The 27,545-nt window shown below is 44.1% G+C and overlaps 1 protein-coding gene across 2 annotated transcripts; it reads left to right on the forward strand.

Moving 5' to 3' along the window:
• On the forward strand, positions 1 to 27,545 carry LOC106568015 (fibroblast growth factor receptor 4). Of its 2 annotated transcripts, none has more exons than XM_014138001.2 (16): positions 1 to 83; positions 11,163 to 11,369; positions 16,126 to 16,461; positions 16,664 to 16,717; positions 17,261 to 17,524; positions 17,698 to 17,954; positions 18,302 to 18,425; positions 19,602 to 19,931; positions 20,534 to 20,873; positions 21,035 to 21,156; positions 22,453 to 22,563; positions 22,740 to 22,930; positions 23,823 to 23,945; positions 24,546 to 24,754; positions 24,988 to 25,093; positions 25,426 to 27,545. In XM_014138001.2, exons 2-16 carry the CDS (start codon positions 11,276 to 11,278, stop codon positions 25,600 to 25,602), a joined length of 2,838 nt encoding a protein of 945 aa, XP_013993476.1. In that variant the 5' UTR covers positions 1 to 83; positions 11,163 to 11,275; the 3' UTR covers positions 25,603 to 27,545. The 2 variants fall into 2 exon arrangements, with proteins under 2 accessions (XP_013993476.1, XP_013993475.1); XM_014138000.2 differs by lacking the exon at positions 1 to 83 and adding an exon at positions 8,013 to 8,804.

Raw genomic sequence — 27,545 nt, forward strand, 5'->3', positions numbered from 1 at the left:
TAGATATTCTAGTGAGTGCAGAGAGTATCATCAGTGGAGGAGGAGAGACTTTGGCTGCCGGTAATGGGCAGGACACGATGGAGGTATGTTTATAAATTAATTTGATCAAGCTATGTAGCCTATTGATTCCTTCTTGATGAATAAATTAAACAAAAACGTTTTTGTTGTTTCTCTGTAATACTAGCCACCTAGCAATTTTTATAAGTTGGCTTTAGCTAGCCAGCTAGATAGGTTCCCAATCTCCCAACTTCATAACTAGCTACCAAGCCATTTCAGGCTATCAATCAAGTTAGAGTAGCTTGTCTAACTATCTTAGCTGCAGTGGTGTAAAGAACTTAAGTAAAAATACTTTAAAGTACTACTTAAGTAGTTTTTTGTGTATCTGTACTTTACTTTACCATTTATATTTTTTACAACTTTTACTTCACTACATTCCTAAATAAAATAATGTACTTTTTACTCCATACGCTTTCCCTGACATCCAAAAGTACATGGCAGGAAAATAGTGAAATTCACACACTTATCAAGAATTCATTCCTACTGCATCTGATCTGGTGGACTCACTAAACATGCTTCGTTTGTAAATTATGTCTGTGTGTTGTAGTGTGCCCCAGACTATCGTTAAATAAAAAACAAGAAAATTGTGCCATCTGGTTTGCTTAATATAAGCAATTTGAAATGATTCATGCTTTTACTTTTACTTTTGATACTTAAGTATATTTAAAACCAAATCGTTTTAGACTTTTACTCAAATAATATTTTACTGGGTGGCTTTCACTTTTACTTGAGTAATTTTCTATTAAGGTATGTTTACTTTTACAATTGGATACTTTTTCCACCACTGGTTAGCTGGCATGCCTGCTGGCAAGATTGCTACACTTTAGAAAATACTAGAATTGCTTTAATTCTTGGGTTATGATACTATATACTAGTGTGGTACTGAACTCCTAAGGCATAAAAGTTCTTAAATGTAATTTTCCTGTGTTTTATATATTTCCACACTATGAGATTGGGATAATACTGTGAAATTGTGAAAGTGATGATAATGCCCATTTAGTGTAAAAAAGTGATGATAATTCCCATTTAGTGTAAGAGCTGTTTGATAAGACCAATAAGAAAGAGAGTTTCAAACCTCTCTGCCAAGAACAGATAGTTTTCCATTTTCCCCTCCCCACTCAGACTACTCTCAGACAGTCCTAGCTAAATTCTTGCTTGAGAAATTGCTCTTTGCAAAAAAAGCTATTTTTGTTTCATTTTGACAATTTTAATTGAAAACAATCACAATAAGGTACTTAATTGTTACCCAGAAATGATTTGATATTGAGATGAAAATGTTTGCACTGGAACTTTAAAGAAATAATGTGCATCATTAATTAAAATTACAATTGAACGGCCTCACGAGTGGAGCAGCAGTCTAAGGCACTACATAGCGGTGTTGCGGTGTCACTATAGCCTGGGGTTCGATCCCCGGCTGTGTCGTTATCGGCCGTGACCGGGAGTCCCATAGGGCAGCGCACAATTGGCCCCAGCGTGGTTAGGGGAGGGTTTGGCTGGGGGGGGTTTTCCTGGGCTCATTGCTCTCTAACGACTCCTTGTGGCTGACTGGGTGCCTGCAGGCTGACTTCGGTCGTCAGTTGAACAGTGTTTCCTCGGACACATTGATGCAGCTGGCTTCCGGGTTAAGCGAGCGGGTGTTAAGAGTGGTTTGGCGGGTCATATTTCGGAGGACGCATGACTCGACCTTCGCCTCTCCTGAGCCTGTTGTGGAGTTGCAGCGATGAGACAAGATCATAATCATGAAATTGGAGAGAAAAAGGGGGTAAAAATTACACCAAAAATATATACAGTACCAGTCAAAAGTTTGGACACACCTGCTCATTCAAGGGTTTTTCTTTATTTTTTACTATTTCCTACATTGTAGAATAATAGTGAAGACATCGAAACTGTGAAATTACACATATGGAATAATGTAGTCACCAAAAAAGTGTTAAACAAATCATAATATATTTTATATTTGAGATTCTTCAAAGTAGCCATCCTTGGCCTTGATGACAGCTTTGCACAACTCCTTTAAGACTGTTGGAAAAGCATTCCAGGTAAAGCTGGTTGAGAGAATGACAAGAGTGTGCAAAGCTGTCATCAAGGCAACGGGTGGCTACTTTGAAGAATCTCAAATATAAAATATATTTTGATTTGTTTGACACTCTCTTGGTTACTACATGATTCCATATGTGTTATTTCATAGTTTTTATGTTTTCACTATTATTCTACAACGTAGAAATTGTAAAAATAAAGAAAACCCTTGAATGAGTTGCTGCGTCCAAACTCTTCACTGGTACTGTACATATGTACATAAACAGTACATTTGCATTCCTAGTGATATAAAAAACAATTGAAACACAAAACAAAAACCTCTCAATTATACAACTTCTCTTAACGCATCTTCCAAGATTTGGAAATAAAATTGCAACCAGGAACCCGTATTTACTGAATAGCGTTCCAGTTAATCACTAATCCAGAATAGTTCTGGTTTCTGTTGTTGCATTTTATCAAACAATGTTACTCTTTAAATCATCATTAAGTACAGTAAAATATGAAGTGGTTTATTCTCACATGAGTATGTCCATGTTAAATTCTCAGTTTAAGTGGGATTTTGTGGCTGACAGACAGCCGGTTTCCCAGCTAATGTTCAATATTTGTAGTTGAAGTTAGATTTAATGAACCATTGAAAGTCAATGTTTTCAAAGTAAGAAATTGTAACAACAGAGGGATTTACAGGCACTGTTCCCACCTGGGGTTAGAGAATGACCACCCCATGGGAGGGGTGGGATGAGAGCAGCTGTACATATAAAATATTTAGATTTGTTTGACACTTTCTTGGTTACTACATGATTCCATATGTTTTATTTCATAGTTTTGATGTTTTCACTATTATTCTACAACGTAGAAAATAGTAAAAATAAAGAAAAACCCTTGAATGAGTAGGTGTGTCCAAACTTCTGACTGATACTCTATATATATATATATATTTTTACAATTGAACAGGTAAAGTGGTATAAATAGACACATGTTTTATATAGAATTATGTATAATGATTATAGCTCTAGATTGCATGAAAAAGCCGTTTCAGGTGCAAAATTCTCTGAATTCCCGAGGGGGGACTACCCCTTTCCGGACCATCCCCCCTCCATCCTCATGTACTTTGTGCCCCCTTTAAAATAATGGTTGAATAACGCCCCTGCGTGCCATTACCATGGGTGATAAACGGCATATAACGAGAGTTCTAACACCAGGACAGTATGTTGTTGGCTTAATGAGATGTTTCATTCACCTAATTCCCTCCCAGGGTGCTGAAACCTCACTGAATCATTAGCCGAGCACTCCCCATCCCCCGACACACACACATACACAAAATAGGAAGGTTCAGAGTTATCAAAACACAAGAGACGAGAAACAATCGTAAAACTTTAAACATTGTCACATAAACTTCTTAAGAATGGCCTTTGTAGTGAGGAAAAAAGAAGAAAGAAGAATGATGAGGGAAAACATCAAATATTATGTTTAGAAGGGGAAGTACTATAACTGGACGATTTACTGTAAGTCTGTATCACAGAAACTAGAGATAACAAGTACCAGCCCAGATATATCAGGCGCTCATGTGTTCCCGACTGCAAAAGGAGGGCTTCAGCCAAACAAATAATTAACAAAGTCAGTGAGATTAATTAAAAGGGTTCAGGGAAGGTTCAGCCTGCTGCTAGCTGGGGGACAGGGGACTCCCATACTGGATGGAAAGAGAGAGTGGAGAGAAAGAAAATCAAAGAAGAAAGGGTGAAGATACGAGTAAAAACAGTGGCTGTCATGATATCCATCTTTATGAAAACAGCTGCGTGTGGGAGAGGCTAATGGGACCCCCTCCCACTCTTTCTCTCTCTCCCTTTCTTTCTGACCATGTTGTGGCATCAGTAGCCTCCTTGCATTACAAAGTAGCGGACTCTCAGTCAGTCTATTGTCTTTGGTCCAGACCAGTTAATGATTTACACAGAACAATAGCCCAGCACTAACAAGCATGGAGTTAATGAGCGACCAAGCCCCACCACGCAGTCACACTCTCCCCCTCCCCCACCTCACCTCCCACTCTCACTAACCCTGGTGATTATCATTCACTCCAACATCCTCATCGGCCCTCCATACCACTATCAGTTCACGGGCATCAGCTGAGCTAGTCTTGTTAGCATAATATGCATACTATCACTACTATCAGAAACTTTAAAAGGCCCCAGGGTTCTGAGGACTGGTGAAGGTGTGGGAGGCATCCAACACATCACTAATGTAATCAGAAAAGGAGAGCTAGGGGGACAGGCCACAAGACAGATGAATGCGGCTAAATGGGGTTATCTGTGAACCACCTTGCAAAATAATCACAAGCTACCATTTGAAAGAAAGAGAAAGAAATCAGAATAGTTATTAGATTAGATTGATCTGATGCGCTGGAATGCGTCATAATCAATATCTGCTGCTGTCTGTATTGCCTGTGTTGGCTTAGTAAAGTGGAGCATTAGTTCAAAGTTCGATCCTAACGAATGACCAAGACCTACTGCTGTATCTTAAAAAAACTATAATTTGTTTTCTTTGGCAAGGCAGTCTCTCAAAACAAAATATAGAGCTTGTTTGTCCCTAATTAATCTACCTGATAACGCAAGCCTACTTAACCATTAAATGTTATATAACCTTTACTGTACATCTTCAAAGTTCCTCACAACGAAGAAAAGTACTCATTAACTTTGCTCCACGCATAGGCGCATAGGCCTACTTAAGCTTTCAATACCTGGAAAGAATAGACTCAATGGGAGAAAATGAATTTAAGCTTAAATTCTTCATTAGCTGGTGTTTTAAGCTGGTGCTACTATGTACACATCCTCTTACACGGGACACAATGGATCCCTAGGCATGGGTCTCACTCCCAGCTATCTGGAGGAGGTGTAATAAGAAACGACTTAAAAGGTTAAGCCTCTCCTAAGGTTTGTAAATTCAATACTGTAACCCGAGGCCTTCCTCTCATCACACAAACACACACTTAGCCTGCCCTGTTGTCCAAGCACTACAAGAGAAGATCTGTGTCTTGTGGTTGGGTGTGTTGTGTGTGTGTGTGTGTGTGTGTGTGTGTGTGTGTGTGTGTGTGTGTGTGTGTGTGTGTGTGTGTGTGTGTGTGTGTGTGTGTGTGTGTGTGTGTGTTGTTGTGTGTGTGTGTGTGTGTGTGTGTGTGTGTGTGTGTGTGTGTGTGTGTGTGTGTGTGTGTGTGTGTGTGTGTGTGTGTGTGTGTGTGTGTGTGTGTGTGACTCTGACCCCATCTGCGTCTGTAACACAACAACCAGGTACAATAACATTGTATAAACATCAACACAGCCTCCTCACTGATTCCCTGTTGCCAGAGAGACACTGGTGGCTGGCTACGTTTTCACAAGGGAGGGAAACTCGATCTTCGCTTATTAAAGTCCTTGTTCATTGACCATAGATTCCTGGTATAGTTTTGGGTGATGTCAAATTTTTTATTGCGGAGGCTTGGGGTGTCTGTTCCATTGTCTTGACCTGACCTGTGTTAAAACTAGATCTCAGAAAAGTGAGCTAACACAGAGAGAGATGAGCGACATGCATGGTGCAAGCCCACACATCTAATCTGAAAATCTAATCTTAAAGAATACGACATTCAACATGCAAATTGATATGACAAAGATCAAATACAATACGTAAATCTCTTGTCAGTCTAATAACCATGACATCACCAAAGGGGTTCCATGAGGATCAGTTTTGGCTACTATGATGTTTAATATTTATTTAAATTATGTTTACTGTGTTGTTCAAAAGTGTAATTATGCATAATATGATCATGTTATATTTTCTGGTGTTCCTACAGGGACTCAGTCTGCCTGTAATCTTCAGATAGCTTTTGATAACATTCAGAGACTGCTTGTCATAACCTGAGACTGGTTTTATGTTGCAGTTGTAATGTATGTTGTAGTTTTCTAGCACAAGTGCAGACAAATATATACCTGATAAGACCTGCTTGCTAGGAGAGAGAGGAGAGGGAGAGAGGGGAAGGAAACGAGAATGAGGGAGCGATAACGAGATAGAGACAGTCAGAGAGGGATGGAAGAAACAGAGAGGGAAACAGAGGAGCTGCAGATAATAGGCTTTAATGGGGCATTCACATTCAGCTGGCCGGCACAAAAGAGTGGCATTGGGATTTGGGAGCTGGGCTGATTGTTGGGCTGGTGTGCTTAAGGAGAACCAAGCTCTGGCTGATTGTGGGGAAAGCCTCATTGTTGAGTGGAATGCCAGCAGTTTTGAAGGAGGCCAGAGAGGACAGGAAGAGAGAAGTGTAAAGAGAGAGCAGGAGGGAGAGGAGAGCGAGAGGGTGACGGGGAGACAGAAACACTCAGAAGACAGAGAAGAGATGCAGAGGGAGAGGGATGAGAAGAGAGAGAAAGGGAGGGAGGGACAGAGGGGAGAGAGGGGTTTGTAGCATGCAGCTTTATTTAAGGACCTCCAGGGGCAAGCTCTCTCTCGCTCTCTGCAATGCTTTATAGCATGATGTCCGGCAGCAGACAGGCAGGGCAATGGTGAGCAGGGGTTGCTCACTGTGCCACATTGAGGGGCAATGGCATGGGGACTGTATTATCCAGTCCTCAGTCAATAGCTTGGCAGAAACCTGCATGGGCCTCACTGCACACACAGTGGAGTGAAAAACAGCCTTTGATTAAACAGGATAGTTTCCGTCTTTAGCAGTCTCTATTGGCATGGCATGAGCTTGAGGGATTTGTGTTTGTGTGTGCGTGTGTGGGGTGTGGGGGGGGGGGTACGTGCATGCGTTGGATGGGGGCCACGTTCTCACACCGTTGTGTCTGACACGAAAGATGTGCTGTGTTCCCTCTCCTCTCAAGCAGGAAATTGTTGGCAGAACGTTAGAGCTATTGCCCGCGAGAGTGGCCGGGCCGAGGCTGGCGCGCGGGTTGTGTGCTACGCTGCAGCTTGTGATGAATGAGAGGAACGGCGTTCATTTCAAACAAAATTCAACTCTTAGATCTGTCTCTCCCGCTAGTTTGCACTGGCATTCATTATCTCTCGCTCGCTCTCTCTATAGCTCCTCCCTCCCTCTCCATCTGTCTCTCAAATTCTAGTTTCTTCCTGCACCTGCAAAATGCGAAAAAATGTCATACTAACATTTCATATTTATAACAAAATACGACGTTCTCAACAATATTTAGGCCTAAAGATTATGACCAACTAAACTACATTTTATTAGCTGATAAAATCGTACACTACACATGTTTTACATTGTGTGATTTGTTTAATTCATAAATTAATTAAGCCATGTTGTGTTCTGACTAACCGCAACTAAAGAGATTACTTTGCCTCGCTCTCTAATGCAATTATGCAAATAAACGGGGGCAATTCTCAGTTATTGAATAGGCCAAGCAAGTACCTTATAATTGCATGCGTTGCACATAACCTTTTATGCCCTATTGGTTTACGTAGCAATTTAACATGTAATAAATGAAGGAACATCATAAAGCGATGTCGCAAAAACAACTTCATTTGCATAATGAGTTTGACGTTTTTTGAAATTAATGAGGAGAATTAACTTTGCAGTGATTGGCCAAATATGGGTAAATAATTATTAGGCATATACGTTTAACTTTTATTCTGGTTATGTTATTGACTTATTTATCAAAATATTATTACTTTTATAAACCTAAGTCTAATAGCCTATATGTATTTTTCCTATCAATAGTCAAGTTCTAAATCTGCCTGAAAAGGATAGGTGTCAAGATTTAATAGAGCAAGAAGACATGTTAATAGAGAAACAATCCAGATCTTGGATTTATGGATGAATGGAGGGAGGAGGCAGAGATCTTGGTTTATGTTTGTCACCGAGGGGGCAACCTGAGGGGATTTTATTTGGGGGTGGGGGTTACAGACTCTTACCCCCTACTCCCCCTTCTCGCTAGTTTTAGTCCATTGTTGTGACTTGCGCTCAGAGTGCAGCGGATCGGGTTAGCAACGAGACGCAGCAGTAGCCTATACCCACAACATTAACAGAGTGGCTAGCTAGCCTAAATGAGATTTAGCTAGTTATTAAATGTACTGGGTTCTGTTGGGACCAACTCATTCATGAACAGACTCTGCGCGAGTGAAGAGCGAACCACGGTGCGCAAAGATTGACCAACATCTGTTCCATTTGTTGCCGGGCTGTAGCCGAATAATTATCCACATTGACAAGAGTGATATAAGGGACTCTACGCCTCTTACATTGGAGATCTGCCTGTTTCTATTTGCAACAACCAACACAGATCTCGTTCAGTCTAATCTCAAGAGGAGCGAGAATTAAGCAGCAAGTTTGGCCGAAGTCTCTCCCTACGGATTTAGCACTTTCTGTCGCGTGAGCCCCTGGAAAGAAGGAGACGGGCGCGCGAGCCTCATTCTGACGCGAGAACACAATCCGGTCAGGGTGAAGTGGACTCTGTTCCCCAGTCTGAAGGATCAGCTCCAGCTCCTTCCCTGCCTGCTCACCACCGACCTGCTGTCCTTCACGTTTTGGTTGTTTTGATGGATTTATAAGTGCATCTCCTAGGGTTCCACCCGGGCGCACACAGAAGAAAATCACCAAAGACCAAAAAAAAGAGGATTGGACAGAAACCCAAATGAGGATTCCAATATTGACCTCGATCAAATGGAACTAGGATATTCTGGTGCCTAATCGAACTTTATCAAGGATTGATCATTACGAGCAAAGAACGAAATAAAAGGTAAGAGGATTTCCTTGAATCCGCGAGGTAGTAGGCCTATATTACTTTATTTAGTGTTTACAGTCGACAAGTCCACTAAACAATTGCTTTATTGCTAAATGTATTTCAACTTTACACATTGAAGCCTATGAATAACCCTTTTTGCAAAGAGTTCCACGGCTGGTTATGATTTTTCAACAAACAATTCAGACAATGTGATTCTGTTAGCCTAATGCATGCGTTTGAATGAAATTCATGATTATAGAGCCTACTTCGGTTGCAATAATGTATCCCCACCAATTTCACTTTGTGAACATTGAGCGATTACTGAATGTGGCAGACACTGCCACATAGTTTTAACATAGTCTCACGGTCGTATCGATTTGATCGACTTTGCGCACACATGACGTGATGTTGTTGTTTTTCGTCCAATAGCTTATGTGAGAAGCTTTTCCAACTGTACTATATATATATATATATATATAAATTCGGCTACAAAGATAGGCTGGCAATACTTGTAACGCGCCATGGGAAAATGGTTGAAGTTATAGGGAATTTCTCACGATGATCATCTAGTTAAAATTTAACAGAACTATCTGGTTGTTGGAAGGTAACGGAGCAGAAGACATCGTTTGATTTATGACAACAACATCGTAACATTTTTTTTTACGGATAGTGTAAATCCTTCACGTGCATGTTTTACTTTCACTTGGTGCTTTTGACATAAACACAGACTAAACACTGGACAACTTTCACTAGTTTATTTCACGCCAAGATTAGTCTACATGTGGCCACATCGAGATACGCCTAACATTTACTTCGCTGAAGATAAACACGCCGTAATTAACTCAACATATAAAAATAATATTTGTGTTTTTTCCAGTTAGAATAAATGGAGAAATAGTAGAGTTCGTTCATGGGATAGCTATTAAACGGTGTGTACCACGGCCAGTGGCGGACTTAGTGATTTGAAGGCAGAGGCCAGTCTGAGGCCCCCCACCCCTCCTGTGTGTGTGCTTTTCAATGGGTTTTTATAGTAAAGACATGTACATTTAACTGTAAAAATCTATTACCTTTTAATGTGCCATGAACACAACCAGTAATGATGTTTTCATCTGATTGTTTAAAAAAAAAAAAAAAGTAGGTTACCTTCGCTGCACCTTCAGCCAAACTAATTCAGCCAACTTTCCTTCAATTCGCAAGTGGCAGAAACTCTGAACATCAGATACACTCCTCGTGTCCTCTCTCCTAATCTCCTTCACAAAACCCATTGGAGAAGGTCAGAGGAGAGGGACCTCTGGTTTTGCCATCCAATGGGTTTTGAGGAGGAGAGAGAATGCGAGGAGTATGCAACTGAGATGGTTAGAGTGTTGGGCCAGAAACCAAAAGGTTGCTGGATCAAATCCCTGAGCTGACATGGTAAAAATATGTAATTCTGCCCCTGAGCAAGGCAGTTAACCCACTGTTCCCCGGGCGCTGTGGATGTCGATTAAGGCAGCCCCCCGCCCATCTCTGATTCAGAGGGGTTGGGTTAAATGCGGAAGACACATTTCAGTTGAAGGCATTCAGTTGTACAACTGACTAGGTATCCCCCTTTCCCTTTTTTTTAAATAATGCACAACTCACGAGGCCCCTTGATGATGTTCTCCTGCCTAATGGTAAGTCCGCCACTGACCATGGCTGCACGCACACGGTCTGCATGGAACACTCCAGGACTGGCGCCTGTGCACAGTTGGCCCGACTCGGTTCAGTTGTCGTCATCTGGACAAATCACGAAGCTCAGTCTTGTTCCTGTTGCCAACTGTGGTCCCCTGTCACGCGATAATAAAAATAAACAACCCCTTTCCATCAAATAACAAATTATTTGTTGTTCTCATAAGAGCAGTCTGCTCTAAAATGATTTGAATACGTCCTCACTAGATTATTTAGTGGGCTCAGGGAAAAATTACACACGTAAGCCTAGGCTTGTTTTTTTTTAACCTGTTTTGGCCTGTCTGTTGTGTTGAGTGCGCCTGTGAATTTGCTATTGTTGCTCCCCGATAGCTTCCTGGCAAGTCTCAAGTGTTTTCATAGTAACAGCCCATTATCCAGACAGGCTGTGCACCTTCCATTCGCAAACAACAGGCTAGAAAAGCCACATGTTCACAGCTTCTAGTCATTCGTGACGCAGGGGACAGTGGACAATGTGCTGTAGGCTAATGACTGGACGGTCAGGACACCTGTTTAATAAGAATACAGAGCCAGTCTAAAATAGTCTCTTTCTATCTCTACCTATTCACAAGGCTATATACCACAAACTATTTCAGTGCTACTTACTGGAATCACATGCTACAATTTGACATAATGACTGACTGATTCTGTGTTGTATTGTCTTTCTAGGTCCAGTTTTTGGGGTGTGTGTTGAGTTTGCCAATGCCCGGAATCGGTGTGTGAGACCAGGGTTGCCCCCTTTATTCTTCACACACACACACACACACACACACATCTGCAAGATGGTGAATGTCTACACGGCTTGCATCGTCATACACTGTCTGACTGTTGGACTCCTGGCCAAAGCCATCGGGTCAGACGACGGAAAAACAGAAGGTAGGTTGTTCAATATTGCCTAGGATTTGTTGTTCTTATATGTTCTTGTGTGTAATTTCCCCTATACTGATGACTAGTCCAAACCCTCTTGAGAATTATTTGCTGATGGATAACTGGTTGAATTCTCCCTGAGGGAGGTTTCTCAAATTTATCCGTTGCCGTTTCTTAAAATACATCTCTCAAATGTATCTCTATAGTACACAGCTTCAAATTTCAAGTGAGGTTGCTCAGTTCTGCTCAGACAAGTAATAAAATAAACCACCAACAAAAGCTTTAAAATAAATAAATGAACCCTTCCGTCAAGGCTCCATTTAATTCACTGAAAGATCTCATTGAGGAAGGAGAAAAATGCCCGTAGCTGTAGAGTACAGTAACCCTTTGATTCATCAGGCTGGTCTCTCTATAGGCAGAGCAGCGAGCCATGGGGAAGGTAAGATCCAGTCGAATTCAAGGTGACAGGAAGGAGGAAGGTTGTAATCATTTTTCGGGGGTGAGGAGAAAAAACAATCTCCCAGTGCTTTTGGTGCTGTAAACCATGCTACTCGATCCCTCCAAGACCCTGAGGCTCGGAAGTGTAAATCTGTCTGGCCCGTCGCCAGCCGAGAGAGCTGAGGGTGGAGGGGAGGAAGGAGAGGAGGAGGAGAGGATAACGGGGGGGGCTTCCATTGATGTTTTACAAATACACGCCTGTCTTTGTTTATTACCTGCCACAGCCATCCATTCATCTCTAAGTATTGTTATGATGTGTGCAGATTGGCTACAGGCTTGGCAAATTGCAGCCCTCCAGGTTTACAGGAGTTGGGGTTTCTTTTAAGACCCTATACTGATCACTATCAGGGAAGGAGGAAGCCCTGCTCTAGTCTAGGGCTAATTTAAAACACTTTAGTCCATGTTTTTATAACACATTATTCAAATCAAATTGTATTTGTCACATGCGCGGAATACAACAGGTGTCTGTGAAATGCTTACTGACAAGCCCTTAGTCAACAATGCGGTTTAAAGAAAATAAAAGTTAAGAAAATATTTATGAAAAAAACGTAAGTAAAAAAAGGAACAGAATAAAATAACAATAACAAGGCTATATACAGGGGGTACCGGTACCGAGTCAATGTGCGGGGGTACAGGTTAGTCGAGGTAATTGAGGTAATAAGTACATGTAGGTAGAGGTAAAGTGACCATGCATATATAATAAACTGTGAGTAGCAGCAGTGTAAAGCAAAATGAGTGGCGGGGATCATAGCAAATACTTTGGCTAGCCGTTTGATTAATTGTTCAGCAGTCTTATGGCTTGGGGGTAGAAGCTGTTAAGGAGCCTTTTAGACCTAGACTTGGTGCTCCGGTACTGCTTGCCGTGCAGTAGCAGAGAGAACAGTCTATGACTTAGGTGACTGGAGTCTTTGACACCTTTTTGGGCCTTCCTCTGTCCCCGCCTAGTATAGAGGTCCTAGATGGCAGGAAGCCTGGCCCCAGTAATGTACTGGGCCGTACGCACTACCTTCTGTAGCGCCTTATGGTCAGATGCCGAGCAGTTACCATACCAGGTGGTGATGCAACCGGTCAGGATGCTCTAGATAGTGCAGCTGTAGAACTTTTTGAGGATCTGGGGACCCATGCCAAATCTTTTCAGTCTCCTGAGGGGTAATAGGTGTTGTCGTGCCCTCTTCACGACTGTCTTGGTGTTTGGACCATGATAGTTTGTTGGTGATGTGGACACCAAGGAACTTGAAGCTCTCAACCCGCTCCACTACAGCCCTGTCGATGTGAATGGGGGTGTGTTCGGGCCTCCTTTTCATGTAGTCCACGATCAGCTCCTTTGTCTTGCTCATGTTGAGGGAGAGGCTGTTGTCCTGGCACCACACTGCCAGGTCTCAGACCTCCTCCCTATAGGCTGTCTCATCATTGTCGGAGATCAGGCCTACCACCGTTGTGTCGTCAGCAAACTAATTGATGGCGTTGGAGTCGTGCTTGGCCACGCAGTCGTGGGTGAACAGGGAGTACAGGAGGGGACAAAGCACCCACCCCTGAGGGGCCCCCATGTTGAGGATCAGCATGGCAGATGTGTTGTTGCCTAGCCTTATCACCTGGGGGTGGCCCGTCAGGAAGTCCAGGATCCAGTTGCAGAGCGAGGTGAGCTTTGTGGGCACTATGGTGTTGAACTTTGAGCAGCATCTGTGGATCTGGTGGGGCGGTATTCGAATTGGAGTGGGTCTTGGGTTTCCGGAATGATGGTGTTGATGTGAGTCATGACCAGCCTTTCAAAACACTTCATGGCTACAGACGTGAGTTCTATGGGCGGTAGTCATTTAGGTTGGTTACTCTAGCGTTCTTGGGCACAGGGATTAGGGTGATCAGCTTGAAACATGTAGGTATTAAAGACTTGGACAGAGAAAGGTTGAAAATGTCAGTGAAGGCACTTGCCAGTTGGTCCGCACATGCTCTGAGTACACATTCTGGCTGTTTAGAAGCGCAATCTCCACCATAAATTCCAAGGATTTATACAGGATTTACCCCAGTTGCTCAAAGGACCTGCTCTCACTTGGGGCCAAAGCCAGACCACTGGTACTTTTCAGCCTTAATTTACATAACAATGGCTAACTGTGAACTTGAACACTTTCTCACAAAGCAACTGTTTTGACTATGCAAAGGTTGTTGATTCTGCTCTTCACAAGTCCTCACTATCATCCCTAGCTATGGAAACACAATTTACCTAGGGGTGTACTCACTAGTGTAACACTGGTGTTACAGTTGAAAAGCAGCATCATTAGTAAGGTGAACCCAGGTAGTTTTTCAATGTGCCTGTTTCTTAAGAGGGCCTACCCATGACTCCATGGACAAGCTGACTCCCGCAGTGGAGAAGTGGTGAAGGTCCCGGGTCCCTGCCTCGGGGCCCACAATGCAGCACTAAGTCTCTGCCAGAAGACATTTGACTCATTGGTAATAATTCAGCATGGCAACACCACCCAGGAACGTTCCAGTTACCAACCAGGAAAATAAAAAAGAGAGAGAACGAGAGAGTGAGAGAACAGAGGTAGCCATTATGAACTCTGGCTGCAGGATGAAGTTGGTGATATTTTTTTTCTCAGAGGAGTGAAATGTATGCCACACACATAGGTCTGGAGCACAGGCGTCAGTGTGCTAACGCAGAACAGTGCTGCTCACACTCAAGCTGACAGTGATTTAGTGAGGAATTCATCCCCTCCAGATATGACATACAGTAGATCAAATGAATTGGCATCGAGGATGCTTTGCATTTTAAGTAGTCAATGTTTTATATATATTTCCACTATGTGGTAGGAATAATACTGTAAAATTGTGAAAATTATAATAATGGCCTTTTAGTGTAAGAGCTGTTTGAAATGATTGCTTGCAATTTCAGCCTGTTTTGGTGGGATGGAGTTTTGGCCTGTCTGGTGACATCACCATGCGGTAAATTAGCTAATAGATCAATAAGAAAGAGAGTTCCAATCCTCTCTGCCAATAACAGCTAGTTTTACGTTTTCCCTTCCCCACTCAGACCACTCCCAGACACTCCAAGCAACATTCTTGCTTGAGAAATTTCCCTTTGCTAAGAAGCAATTTTTGTTTCTTTTTGACCATTTTAATTGAAAACAATCACAGTAAGGTACTTAATTGTTACCCAGAAATGATTTGATATTGAGATTTAAAAAAAATGGCTGCATTGGCTCTTTAACCACTGGGCTAGTGTAATGTGTTGTAAGCCATGTGACTACAATAGTATCGCTCACTCTTCTACACAGTCAGTATATTATTGACAATATTGCGTTATGGCAGTTGGTTCTCAGCATATCCTTTGTGGTGAATGGATACTAATGTAGAAGACTTACGTTGCAAAATGTGTCACCCAGAACAGAAACAAAGCGTAGCGTACCATGGATTCACCCCTAAAGGAACTCTAGTCATGAAAGAGAAGAGTGCATGTGACGGTCAAACGCTCCCCTGCCGGTCAAGTCACACCAGTGAAATGTTTTGTGTTTTGTTTTTTGTTGTGTTTGCCCCTTCAACACAGGGTGAATGTTCACACTCAGCTGTGAGTTCAAATGAAGGCCACGGGCAGCTCACAGTCCTCACAAGTTCATTAGCATGGTTCTGTTTGCTTGGTGGGGAATGTTGCCTTTCCAAGCTTAACAGAAAGCAGCACTTTTAAAGTTGCCACAGCTTTTTGCACTGCACTGCAAAGTAAAGTCACAATGTGGGATGGGATGGTAAGCTATTGGCTAGATGGGTCAATCACGTAGTCAAATTAATGGGAGCTTTTCATTGGACAGGGAGCATATAAGGTACTTATTACAGTGTAATACAGCTGTAATAAAATGTTTAGCTAATTTGAGTTTGAATTCACCCTAGCTCTCACCTGTGTATTCCTACTCCGCCTGCCTCGCGTGAAGCAGTTAGAGCGAGCAGCTCATCAAGCAGCGGGAACAGATTGCCTTTTACTTACTGAGGTGGCTACAGGAAGCAATCAGACAGAAAATTGGCCTGGAATTGCACTTTTAAGCGGTGTGACTGAGGGGGCACCCAGTATATGGCTGAGGCCAGTGGAGCCCTTATTGTGACACGTTAGCCCCCAGTTTATCAGTGCACTCTATCACCCACCAACCAACCAGTCTACATTCAAACTCAGGCACGCGGGGAAATGCGAGAAACACATACTGAGACTGTAAACTGAGACTGTAGTTTACTTTTTTATTTTTTATTTTTTACAATCCCTCTCTCCTCTCTTCTTCTCTCGGTACAGATTTGACGGTGTCTCGGCCGCTCATCTTGCCTGGTTACCCTGAGAACGCTACGGCGGTTGTGGGGGGACAGGTGAAGCTGCTGTGTAAGGTCCACCGGCCGGCCATCACCAAGGTCCAGTGGCTAAAAAGAGACGAAGAGCGCCTGGGAGCCGAGGGCCAGCCACATCTCAGAGCTCTGGAGGCCCTACAGAGCAACATCTCCAACGTGAACACTCTGTCTCTGAGCAACGTGTCTCTGGAGGATGCTGGAGAGTACATCTGTATGGCTGAGGCCACCACACACGCTGGACTACAGCTACAGTCCATGCAGTCTGCCTGGCTACAGGTTCTACCAGGTAAACACTTCTTGCTAGACTTTGTTCATCAGGCTATTGGATGCTTCCCACATAGAATTAGGAATTTAATAGGATCTCTGTAGCTTCCCATGTACTACAGCCTTGTGTTTTTTTGTCAATTATGTCTTGATAGTAATTGATTACTAACAACAGTAACTAGTTGGAAGTCAATGTATATTAATCTCATGCCTTGTCCCTGTAGGGACCCTGCTCTCTCGTTACCTGGACCAGAGTACGGCCATTGAAGTCCCAGCAGGTACTTGCCATTGAACTGCCTCTATCCCAGTGGAGTAAAGAGAACAGAGAGGAGTATGAGTGAGGATGACAGGGGCCATCTGTGTTACTGAGAGGCTGTTTGGTGGGCTGGAATGGGGCTCTCTCTCCGAGCCTGCTTCTTAGACCGCCACTGAACCATTGCCACCCCATCGATTTGTTTCTGAAGGCCAATCCGCTGTCACGCTACAACATGTTCATTAGCTACATTCTTTTTCTCTTTTCTCTTTTCTCTTTTCTTTGTTCTTGTAGCTAGCTTGCTCTCACTCCCACAGTGATCCATGCTAAACAAAACAAGGAGCAGAGAGAGGTGGAGAGAGGCCTCCCAGTTGCCATGACAACCCCTTTTTGTGTGTGTGTCTGGCGGGTCAGGGGATAATGGGGGCGAGAGTTGAAAGGTCATAGTTGAAGGGATGGCCACTCTTGAGAACAAGATGTGGCCACCGATTGGCCTGTGTGTGTGTGTGTACGTGTGTGTCCCCCGAGTACTCACACGTTTGTTTTTGTCTCTTTGTTATCCCTGCAGATGTCCTGGAGGACCTTAGTGAGGACACCACTGAGCACCTGCTCCTGGAACCGGGTGATGTCCTCAAGCTGCGCTGTGACACCAATCGGCCGGGGGGCGTGTACTGGTACAAGGAGGGGACCCGGGTGCTGCACACCGCCCGCATCCAGATCCGCGGGGGCGTTATGGAGATCACGGACGTGACGTACGAGGATTCTGGGGTGTACGTATGTGTCCTCCGCGGGACCAAGGAGCCCCTGAGGAACTTCACCATCACTGTAGCAGGTGAGATCTAGATTTAGAAGACAGAAGAAGTCTCAGCCTTAGAGGTAGGATGATATGTCCAATGAAGTTCTAGGTTATATGTATGCACCTCTATGGTCTTAGTCTATATGGCCTCCTGAATGATCAGTTTTAAAAACAGTTATTAACTCTTTCCATATCTTTATGCTTCTCAGACTTACTGGGCTCAGGTGATGATGATGAGGACAACGGTCTAGAAGACACGTCAGCTGAGATTGAGAATGATCAGGTCTACTTCACAAGAGGTCCCTACTGGACCCACACCCAGCGCATGGAGAAGAAGCTGTACGCAGTGCCGGCAGGGAACACGGTCAAGTTCCGCTGCCCGGCCATGGGCAGCCCTCTGCCCTCCATCCGCTGGCTGAGGAACGGACGTGAGTTCAGGGGAGAGCACCGCATCGGAGGCATCAAGGTGAGACAGTGACCAACCTGGGAGCAAAGACAGTAGGAGAGTGGTTAGGGTGGGGATGAGATGGAGGGTGAAAAAGGGAGAGGAAGAGGAGGGAGGGGGAGAAAAACAGTGGTTGCTGTTTTGTTTACTAGCATATAACTGCCACATACTTTGTTCTCAACCCTGGTCTCAATAGGGAAGTGACACACTGTGACTCTGTTTACACTGGATCCATCAAAGACAAGTTACCATAGAGACAGACAAGCACTTCCAAAGCACAAGCCAGTATAACTTGTATCCATAGGAATGATCCAACACACAACGTACAGACAACCCATTTCTAACGTGTCTGTTTTGTCCGTTTATAGTTGAGACACCAGCACTGGAGCCTGGTGATGGAGAGTGTGGTGCCTTCAGACCGTGGGAACTACACCTGTCTGGTGGAGAACAAATACGGCTCTATTGTACACAGCTACCTTCTGGACGTACTGGGTAGGAACACTCACTCATCCACCTCACAACAAAAACCTCAATTTACCTACCCAACACATTCTGCTGTTTGCTCATCTGACATTCAACTCCAAAAGCTGGGAGGGATAGTATGGGTAATGAGCAAAAGTAATTCCCTCCACCATTCTCTAATTCAACCACATTCCGTCAAACTTGTAACACCAGCCCTTTCCGTCTCTCTCTTCATAATGACTGAAAGAAAAGTTGGCATGAACTCATTATAAAGTCTGTACATCTAGTCAAAGCTCCAGGGTGTGTTCAATACTGTAAGGTATTGTTTCCCCCCTCCTACACTCACCACCACCCCACTCTAGACATCTAGACACAGGCCGTCTCCCCGCGGAGCCACTGCCGGCCCATGATACTTAGCATGTCAGGCCTGATTACCGTCACCTCCCGATGCTCTCCCCACTCTACCTCAGTGGCGTCTCTGCTAGACACAGAGAAACACAGAGGCTCCACAGCTCACCTCAGACAGAGGGAGGACAGCCGGTGGAGAGAGGAGAGAGGGAGCGGACGGCCAGGCTCCCCAACCAATTTTCCCCTTGACCTGTGACTGGCCAGTTTCTGCGGCTCGGCAGTCCAGTGTGGGGTCAACTGCTGTCTCCAGAAGCATGCAAGGGGGAAAGAGCTTGCACACACTGAACGGAGAAAGAGAAGCAACGCAGCGACTTAAAAGCTGGCCTGGCTAGAAAAGAAAGTTGCTAATGAAACCAATTAGTGAGACTGACTGAGTCTGGCTGGTGTTGGTTGTGAGAAACAATGCCTGCTTATCTGTCCTTTCCCCTTTGGCGCTGCTGTGCTGCGGTCAGTCAAATTAACACTGGTCGTTACCACTGGCCTTTCTCTCCATGCCAGCGAAACACAGCATTTAGGAAACAAATAAGACCGATCTGGAGAGAACCTTGTTTCATCTGAATCTAAAATATACTGTTATTTTATATGAGTATTTACTTCAATGGTTAAGTTATTCCAGGCATTCCAGAGTACTTCTGGTAGCTTAGAGACAGCGATGTGCTCCGTTGAACAGAGGAATCTCCCTCTCGCTGTCCCCCACGGCTGACCTTTGAACTCTTCCCTCGGGCAAGAGGGAATCCTCATGGCCCTCTGGAGTCTAACACTCTCTCTCTATTTCTCCCTCCCTCTGTCTGTTTTCAGAGCGCTCCCCACACAGGCCTATCCTGCAGGCTGGTCTGCCAGCCAACACTACAGCGGTGGTGGGCACTGATGTCCAGTTCTTCTGTAAGGTCTACAGCGATGCCCAGCCCCACATCCAGTGGCTGAAACACATTGAGAGGAACGGCAGCCGCTACGGCCCCGATGGGACTCCCTACGTTCAGATACTGAAGACAGGCAGCCTAAACATGTCGGAGGTGGAAGTTCTCTACCTGACTAAGGTGACCATGGAGGATGCTGGAGAGTACACCTGTCTGGCTGGAAACTCCATCGGCTTCTCCCACCAGTCTGCCTGGCTCACCGTCATCTCGGGTTTGTTTATCCTTCAAACTTCAGTATGGCAACATATGGCCAAAGTAAGGAGTTTAGAAGAATTCAGAATAAATTGTCACTTGTGCTTTGGGCCAAGTATAGTCAACTTACCAAAGGTATTTTTTAGGGCTGTCAGAGTTAATCAGTTAACTTTTTGTAATTTTTCTGCACAATTATTTTTATTGTGATTAATTGCATTGTCGGAAAGTGTTCAAAATACACTGAAAACATACAAAATACATAATATATACAGCTAAAAACAACAATTTGATGTCAAAACAAGTTGACTTTGAGGTTAAAAAAAGTGTGCTTTATCAATTGACCAGATTTTGCTACCCGTTATTTTGGACAAAATCAAGACGTCAATATTCTTGTAATGCTTTTTGAATAAAAATCGTAAATTACAGCTCAATTAGAGAAAATTCTGAATTTACGATTAATCGTGATTAATCACAGCCAATACTGCAATTAACTAATTAACTAATGAAATAATATGTTGTTTGACAGCCCTAGTCTTTTAGTATCGAGTTCAGAAGAAATGGTCACTTGAGTCAGTCTCAAACCCATCCTTTTATTTCCTTCTCATTGTCTTCTTCTCATAGAGGAGGACGTGGCTGACGAGGTGGACCTAATGGAGACCAAGTACACTGACATCATTATCTACGCGTCTGGCTTCCTGGCTCTGGTTATGGCCATCGTTATCGTGGTGCTGTGTCGCATGCAGGTAAACCCCAGCAGAGAACCCTTCGATGTCCTCCCTGTCCAGAAACTCTCCAAGTTCCCCCTCCGCAGACAGTACTCTGTGGAGTCTAACTCGTCAGGGAAGTCCAGTGCGTCTCTGATGAGAGTGGCCCGCCTGTCTTCCAGCTGCTCCCCTATGCTGGCCGGAGTCATGGAGTTTGAACTGCCTTACGACCCCGACTGGGAGTTTCCCAGGGAGAAGTAAGTCCTGTTTGACTTTCTGGTTTGTTAGGGGTTTTGGTTTAGGTACTTACTGGTTATTGAGTCAGTCATTGAGTTCCTCCATCTTGAATATGTTTTGGTTTCTGTTGAGTTCCATGTATCTTCACTGTACTGACCATCATTGTCCTTCCTGTCTCCAGTCTGACGTTAGGGAAGCCACTGGGCGAGGGTTGTTTCGGCCAAGTGGTCAGAGCTGAGGCCTATGGGCTCAACAAGGACCATCAGGAGAACATGTCCACTGTGGCCGTCAAGATGCTGAAAGGTACGAACTAGGAACCATCTTCTTAGGAAAGACTGGACAATGACTAGTATTTATTGTTGACTCTATTTCCAGATCCACTACATGACCAAAAGTATGCTTGTCGAACATCTCATTCCGAAATGATGGGCATTAATATGGAGTTGGTCCCCCCTTTGCTGCTATAACAGCCTCCACTCTTCTGGGAAGGCTTTCCACTAGATGTTGGAACATTGCTGCGGGGACTTGCTTCCATTCAGCCACGAGCATTAGAGAGGTCAGCCACTGATGTTGGGAAATTAGGCCTAGCTCTCAGTCAGTGTCCCAATTCATCCCAAAGTGTTTGATGGGGTTGAGGTCAGGGCTCTGGGCAGGCCAGTCAAGTTATTCCACACCAATCTTGACAAACCATTTCTGTATGGACCTCGCTTTGTGAACGGGGGCATTGTCATGCTGAAACAGGAAAGGGCCTTCCCCAAACTGTTGCCTCAAAGTTGGAAGTACATAATCGTCTAGAATGTCATTGTATGCTGTAGCGCTAAGATTTCCCTTCACTGTAACTAAGGGGCCTAGCCCAAACCATGAAAAACAGTCCCAGACCATTATTCCTCCTCCACCAAACTTTAGAGTTAGCACTATGCATTGGGGCAGGTAGCGTTCTCCTGGCATCCACCAAAGCCAGATTCGTCCATCGGACTGCCAGATGGTGAAGCGTGATTCATAACTCCAGAGAACATGTTTCCACTGCTCCAGAGTCCAAAGGCGACAACCTTTACACCATCTCCGGCCAATGCTTGGCATTGCGCATTGGTGATCTTAGGCTTGTGTGCGGCTGCTTGGCCATGGAAACCCATTTCATGAATCTCCTGGCGAATAGTTCTTGTGCTGACATTGTTTCCAGAGGCAGTTTGGAACTCAGTAATGAGTGTTGCAACCGAGGACAGACGATTTTTACTCGATAAGCGCTTCAGCACTTTGGCGGTCTTGTTCTGTGAGCTTGCTCCTAGATGTTTCCACTTCACAATAACAACACTTACAGTTGACCGGGGCAGCTCTAGCGGGGCAGGCATTTGACAAACTAACTAGTTGGAAAGGTGGCATCCTATGACGGTGCCATGTTGAAAGCTCTTCAGTAAGGTCATTCTACTGACAATGTTTGTCTATGGAGATTGCATGGCCCTGTGCTCGATTTTATACACCTGTCAGCAACAGGTGTGGCCGAAATAGCCGAATCCACTAATTTGAAGGGGTGTCCACTTCATTTTGTATATATAGTATATGTTCCTAAGACTTCAAATGTGTGTCCCTCTCATTCCCCAGATGATGCCACAGACAAAGACCTGTCAGATCTCATATCTGAGATGGAGCTGATGAAGGTGATGGACAAGCACAAGAACATCATTAACCTCCTGGGGGTGTGCACAGAAGATGGTGAGTTCAAGACACAAGTTCACAACCAAAAGTCAAAAGCTACTATCTCACTGTTGCTCCTCACTCATTCGACTCTAGCCCTGCTCAGTGACCTTGTCATTAATGGTGGTCCCATGCCTCCAGGTGTCCATAGGGAGGATGGAGTCGATCACTAACTTTCTCCCCTCCCCTATCAGGTCCTCTGTACGTGCTGGTGGAGTATGCGTCTAAAGGCAGCCTCAGGGAGTACCTGCGGGCCCGCCGGCCCCCTGGCATGGACTACACCTTTGATGTGACCAAAGTGCCCGAGGAGCAGCTCACCTTCAAAGACCTGCTGTCCTGTGCCTACCAGGTGGCACGTGGCATGGAGTACCTGGCCTCCAAAAGGGTGAGTACTATGTCTTAAAGGGGTTTGGTTAGCTTATATGTCCATCTCAATATGAATTATTAGGTTTAAAATCTGTATGTGGCCTTCTATAGAATGACTTTGGCCTGAAGGGGTTTAGACAACAAGCAAGAGCAAGTGACAACCCCCTCCTTCCTTCCTTACCACCTACCCCCCAACACACCATTCCTCATTCACTAGCCTGGTCTCTCTTATCAACACATCCCTTTGTATGACACACCATCCTGGCATTCCATAGTGGAGTGGTGGTTGAGCCCTGTTTACCCCTCCAATCCCCCATCCCTCTGTCCTGCCTGCCTGCCGCAGTGGGCTTTGTCCTTTTTAGCACAGCCATAAATCTGTTAGCAAACAGGCGCAGAGCTGCGTCTGTGCCCCGGCATCGGGTTTCTGTCTCTGTGGCCTGCTAAGAATGCAGCAGTCTGAAACCACCCCACCATTATGGAGCCCCCGGAAAACCAGGGCTTTCTCATTTCCACCAATCCCCAAATACCACGTCTATTTGAAATTAAAACCAGAATAAACTTAATGACATCCATTCAAGTCCAGCAAACAGTGGTTGTTTTTCAACAAAACCTCGAGATCTATATAAAGTTGATTTAATTTGGTGCGTTTGGTTAAAATTGGACGCTGCGTGTTGACTTAAGACCAGGTCTTTTCATTTTAGAAACTCACAGCGAATCATTTCTATGTCAATACTATCTGGTTTTACATGACTGCAAAAACAGAAAACCACAATGTAGACATGGTCATGTAATTACAATATTCTAAATTGTAGAGTAACATTTCATAAACATTTAACATAAAACTCAAAACTGCGTATATCTTTATGTTCCCTGACTTAACCCTGGTTTCTCCTCTCTCTCTCTCTCTACAGTGCATCCACAGAGACCTTGCTGCCAGAAACGTCCTCGTCACGGAAGACAACGTCATGAAAATCGCAGACTTTGGCCTTGCTAGAGGAGTGCACCAAATTGACTACTACAAGAAAACCACCAACGTGAGTTATCTTATCCTGCTATACCCCTGACTGGCTCTGTGGCACCTTGTTCCTCTCCTAAATCGAGACAAGTGCCCGTTCCAGGGCTGCGCTGTTGTGTGTCATCTTGTTGGCCAGCTTTCAGAACAGCCCCTGTTGGTACATGGAGACACAGCAGACTGTCTGCTCTCTGTCTAGTGTCCCCCAGTCGGCTTGTGCCTTTTTCAGCTTTAATGCTCTTAACCTTTTACTGCAGTGGGCTAAATCAGCGTCACACAGAGTGATTCTTGACAGTCTTAAACAAATCTGCTTTGAAACAAAAGTATACACCTCACACACCTGGTTATGGGCTTAAAGAAGAAGACACCTGTACCATGTCACATATAGAGTTGAAATGTATTACATTTTGAGTTTGCATCCCAATATAACACTTTATATACATCACAGAAGACTGAAATATAACAAAACGGTTGACATAGAAACACTTGAAAAAGCTGACGAGGAAGGGAAGAGGGGAGTGGGCTGATGTATAGACGACTGGATGAAGGGCTCTGGCATCGTGGCAACCGACTGACTCACTGACTGTCCACCACTCACTAACGTTGTTGTTCTGTTTTGCAGGGACGTCTGCCAGTGAAGTGGATGGCACCAGAGGCCTTGTTCGACCGAGTCTACACACACCAGAGTGACGTGTGGTCGTTTGGGGTGCTGATGTGGGAGATCTTTACCTTGGGGGGCTCGCCCTACCCCGGTATCCCTGTGGAGGAGCTCTTCAAGCTGCTGAAAGAAGGCCACCGCATGGACAAACCCTCCAACTGCACACACGAGCTGTGAGTAGACACACGCAAGTGCACACTTAAACGTATCAAACACCACAACCAACACAGCCTTCTCACCTAAGCTCGCAACTTTTAAGTTGGACATTGACATTTATTACAGTGTGTTTCAGAAGCTTTTTTTTGTCCCTCTCCTGTGTTACATTTGCATGTTTGTAAATGTGAAAATGCTGTGGAGGTGTGTAAATACCCTGGTGCTAACTAGCCCTCTCTGTCTATGTGTACAGCTACATGAAGATGAGGGAGTGCTGGCATGCCGTGCCCACACAACGACCCACCTTCAAACAGCTGGTGGAGGAGCTGGACAGAGTGCTGCTGTCTATCTCTGACGAGGTGGGTGTCTGGGACCCCTGCTCACACACACACACACACACACACACACACACACACACACACACACACACACACACACACACACACACACACACACACACACACAATCTGCTCGCCAGATGTCCTGTTCCAACATACTGTACCAGCTATAGTTTAGCTTATTACTTTAAGACACCCTGTAGTTTGTACACAGCACACAGTCTCAGATAAAATGTCAACCTTACTATGCATCACACAACACAAACGTCAAGCTTAAAAATACAATGTAATAAATTACACAAATGCAAAGCATTACCAAACTGAACAGTTTCTCTCCTGCTTCTTTTTCTTAGTACCTGGACCTGTCAACACCTTTCGAACAGTACTCCCCATCGTGCGAGGACACTTCCAGCTCTTGCTCCTCGGACAATGACTCTGTCTTTACCCACGATGCCCTGTCCACCGACCCCTGTCTGTTGGGTTACCACGACGTGAATTCTCGGATTGACCTGAAAACGGCACTGCGGTAGACAGCAGCTCCAATGCGAGTCCTCTGTCTCAAAGGGCATTACATGGAGAAGTTTACTTTGGGAAACGACCATGTTGCATGAAAAGTGGTACTTGGACTGTCTGCTCTGGCACTGTGCCCAACAACAGTATCTCAAACCTTGGCACTACAGAACCCCGGTCATCTGAAATGGCTGCCTCTTATCAGGTTTGGTGTTTTACAGTAAAAGGACTCTCTTTTGTTTGGGTCTCTACAGAGAGGATGGACAATGGTCATCTTGTACTCAAACTCATCTGAGCTAGCATCCGAACAGTATCCAAACTGGGCTTTTAAAACAGAAAAAGAAGTTTTAACATAAAATATTTATTTTGATATGGAAAAAAACAGAGAAGCTGATTGTTAAATATAAATCTCTCTATATATAAGATTATTTTACATTTTGCTATTTAAAATTGTCTTAAATCTCAGGATCTCTTGTGTTAAAAAGTTGCTGTAGAGGCAGCAAAGTGCCTGATTTTTTTTTCTTCCTGTGAATATATTAAAATATAAAAATGTTTTATGTACATATCATAAAAAATACAATTACCTTTTATAAATTATTCTAAATGATACAAAAATGAAGGTCTTCAACTGAGGTGAAGAAAGAAATAATGTATTCAAGCGTTTTAACGGCCAAAATGTCCTCGCGATTCTCCTTCCATTTCATCAAAACCCCTTCAGTCCTCTGTTTGTACGCTGCTCTGGCCTTTGTATTTTATCCAGGCCAATCGCCAAAGCCCTCAGAACCCCCAATCCCTTATGCCTTCAATTGTTGCAAACATAAACTAACTATAAGAACAGTATGGTCTGGGGGTCTGGGCCCTGAAAGAGAAGAATACAATTAAACACAGGACACTGTGGGGGGACAGGGGGAGCAGCCCAGCTTCTACTGTCAGTGCTGTATGAAAAGAAAAGGACTGGACCTGAAGGTCTGAATGTGAAAAGCCCAGTGTGATTGATTTTGAATCGTCCTCTTTTGTTTCCCCTGCAACCCTTTAACCAGGCCCAGTGTGTTTGTAGAGGTACAGGCTGAGGCTGGGCCTGGACAATAGGGTCTTTGACAGTCCTGATGGGTGTGACTGTGGGGACACTGTGGGGACAGGGATGGTGGGGAGATCCGGGGGGTAGCCTCAGCCCGTCAGCACCTCAGCCTGGGCCTGTGTGCAAATGAAGACTCCCTTATTATGATAATGCTTGGCTCCCAGTGATACCAATCTTTATTCTGCTACCATCTTTTAATATACATATGCTAATTCTTATGCTTTGTTACAATTGGGGAGAATACTCAAAATGTCCTCCAGGGAATGCAAAGGGTTCACCTCAAATCATATTGTTAAGCCTCTAATGTTGTTGTTTCAACAATGCTTCAAAATCGAACTGCCCGACTGTTTTTCGTTCAGATGACTCACAAGCATTTGTATAAAAATGGTGGTGTTGTGGGTTGAAAGCAAAGCATAATGCACATACAGTAACAAGCAATTCAGGTACCAGGGCAGTGGGACTGGCTACCTTTTTGTGTACAATGATATCCTTACCGTTGAGGTGTGAGATTTATTTGGTGGGTCATCATTTTTTGGAAATCGAAACATTTAGCAATTTAGCTCAATAATCGTTTTTTTCTACTCAAAAGCAGCATGACCTCCAACTAAGAACCAAACCATGAGCTACAGAACAGCCTCTATGAATTTAACTTAGCCCTTCAACATTGAGAGTTGTATCACAAAGATCTTCAGTATGGTTGTTTTGATTCCCATACTACACAACGTCAGGATCAACTGCATGACATTCCATTTATGTACGCCCAATACAATTGTAACAATCACAATGTTCTTTAATAGAAATTCATCAAGATCATTATTTTAGAAATATGTAATTTATTTGTTTATTGTTTTGTTTTTATATGAAATAAAGTATAATTTAAAAGAT

The sequence above is a fragment of the Salmo salar genome, chromosome ssa13 (assembly GCF_905237065.1).
Source record: "Salmo salar chromosome ssa13, Ssal_v3.1, whole genome shotgun sequence".
Lineage (NCBI taxonomy): Eukaryota > Metazoa > Chordata > Actinopteri > Salmoniformes > Salmonidae > Salmo > Salmo salar.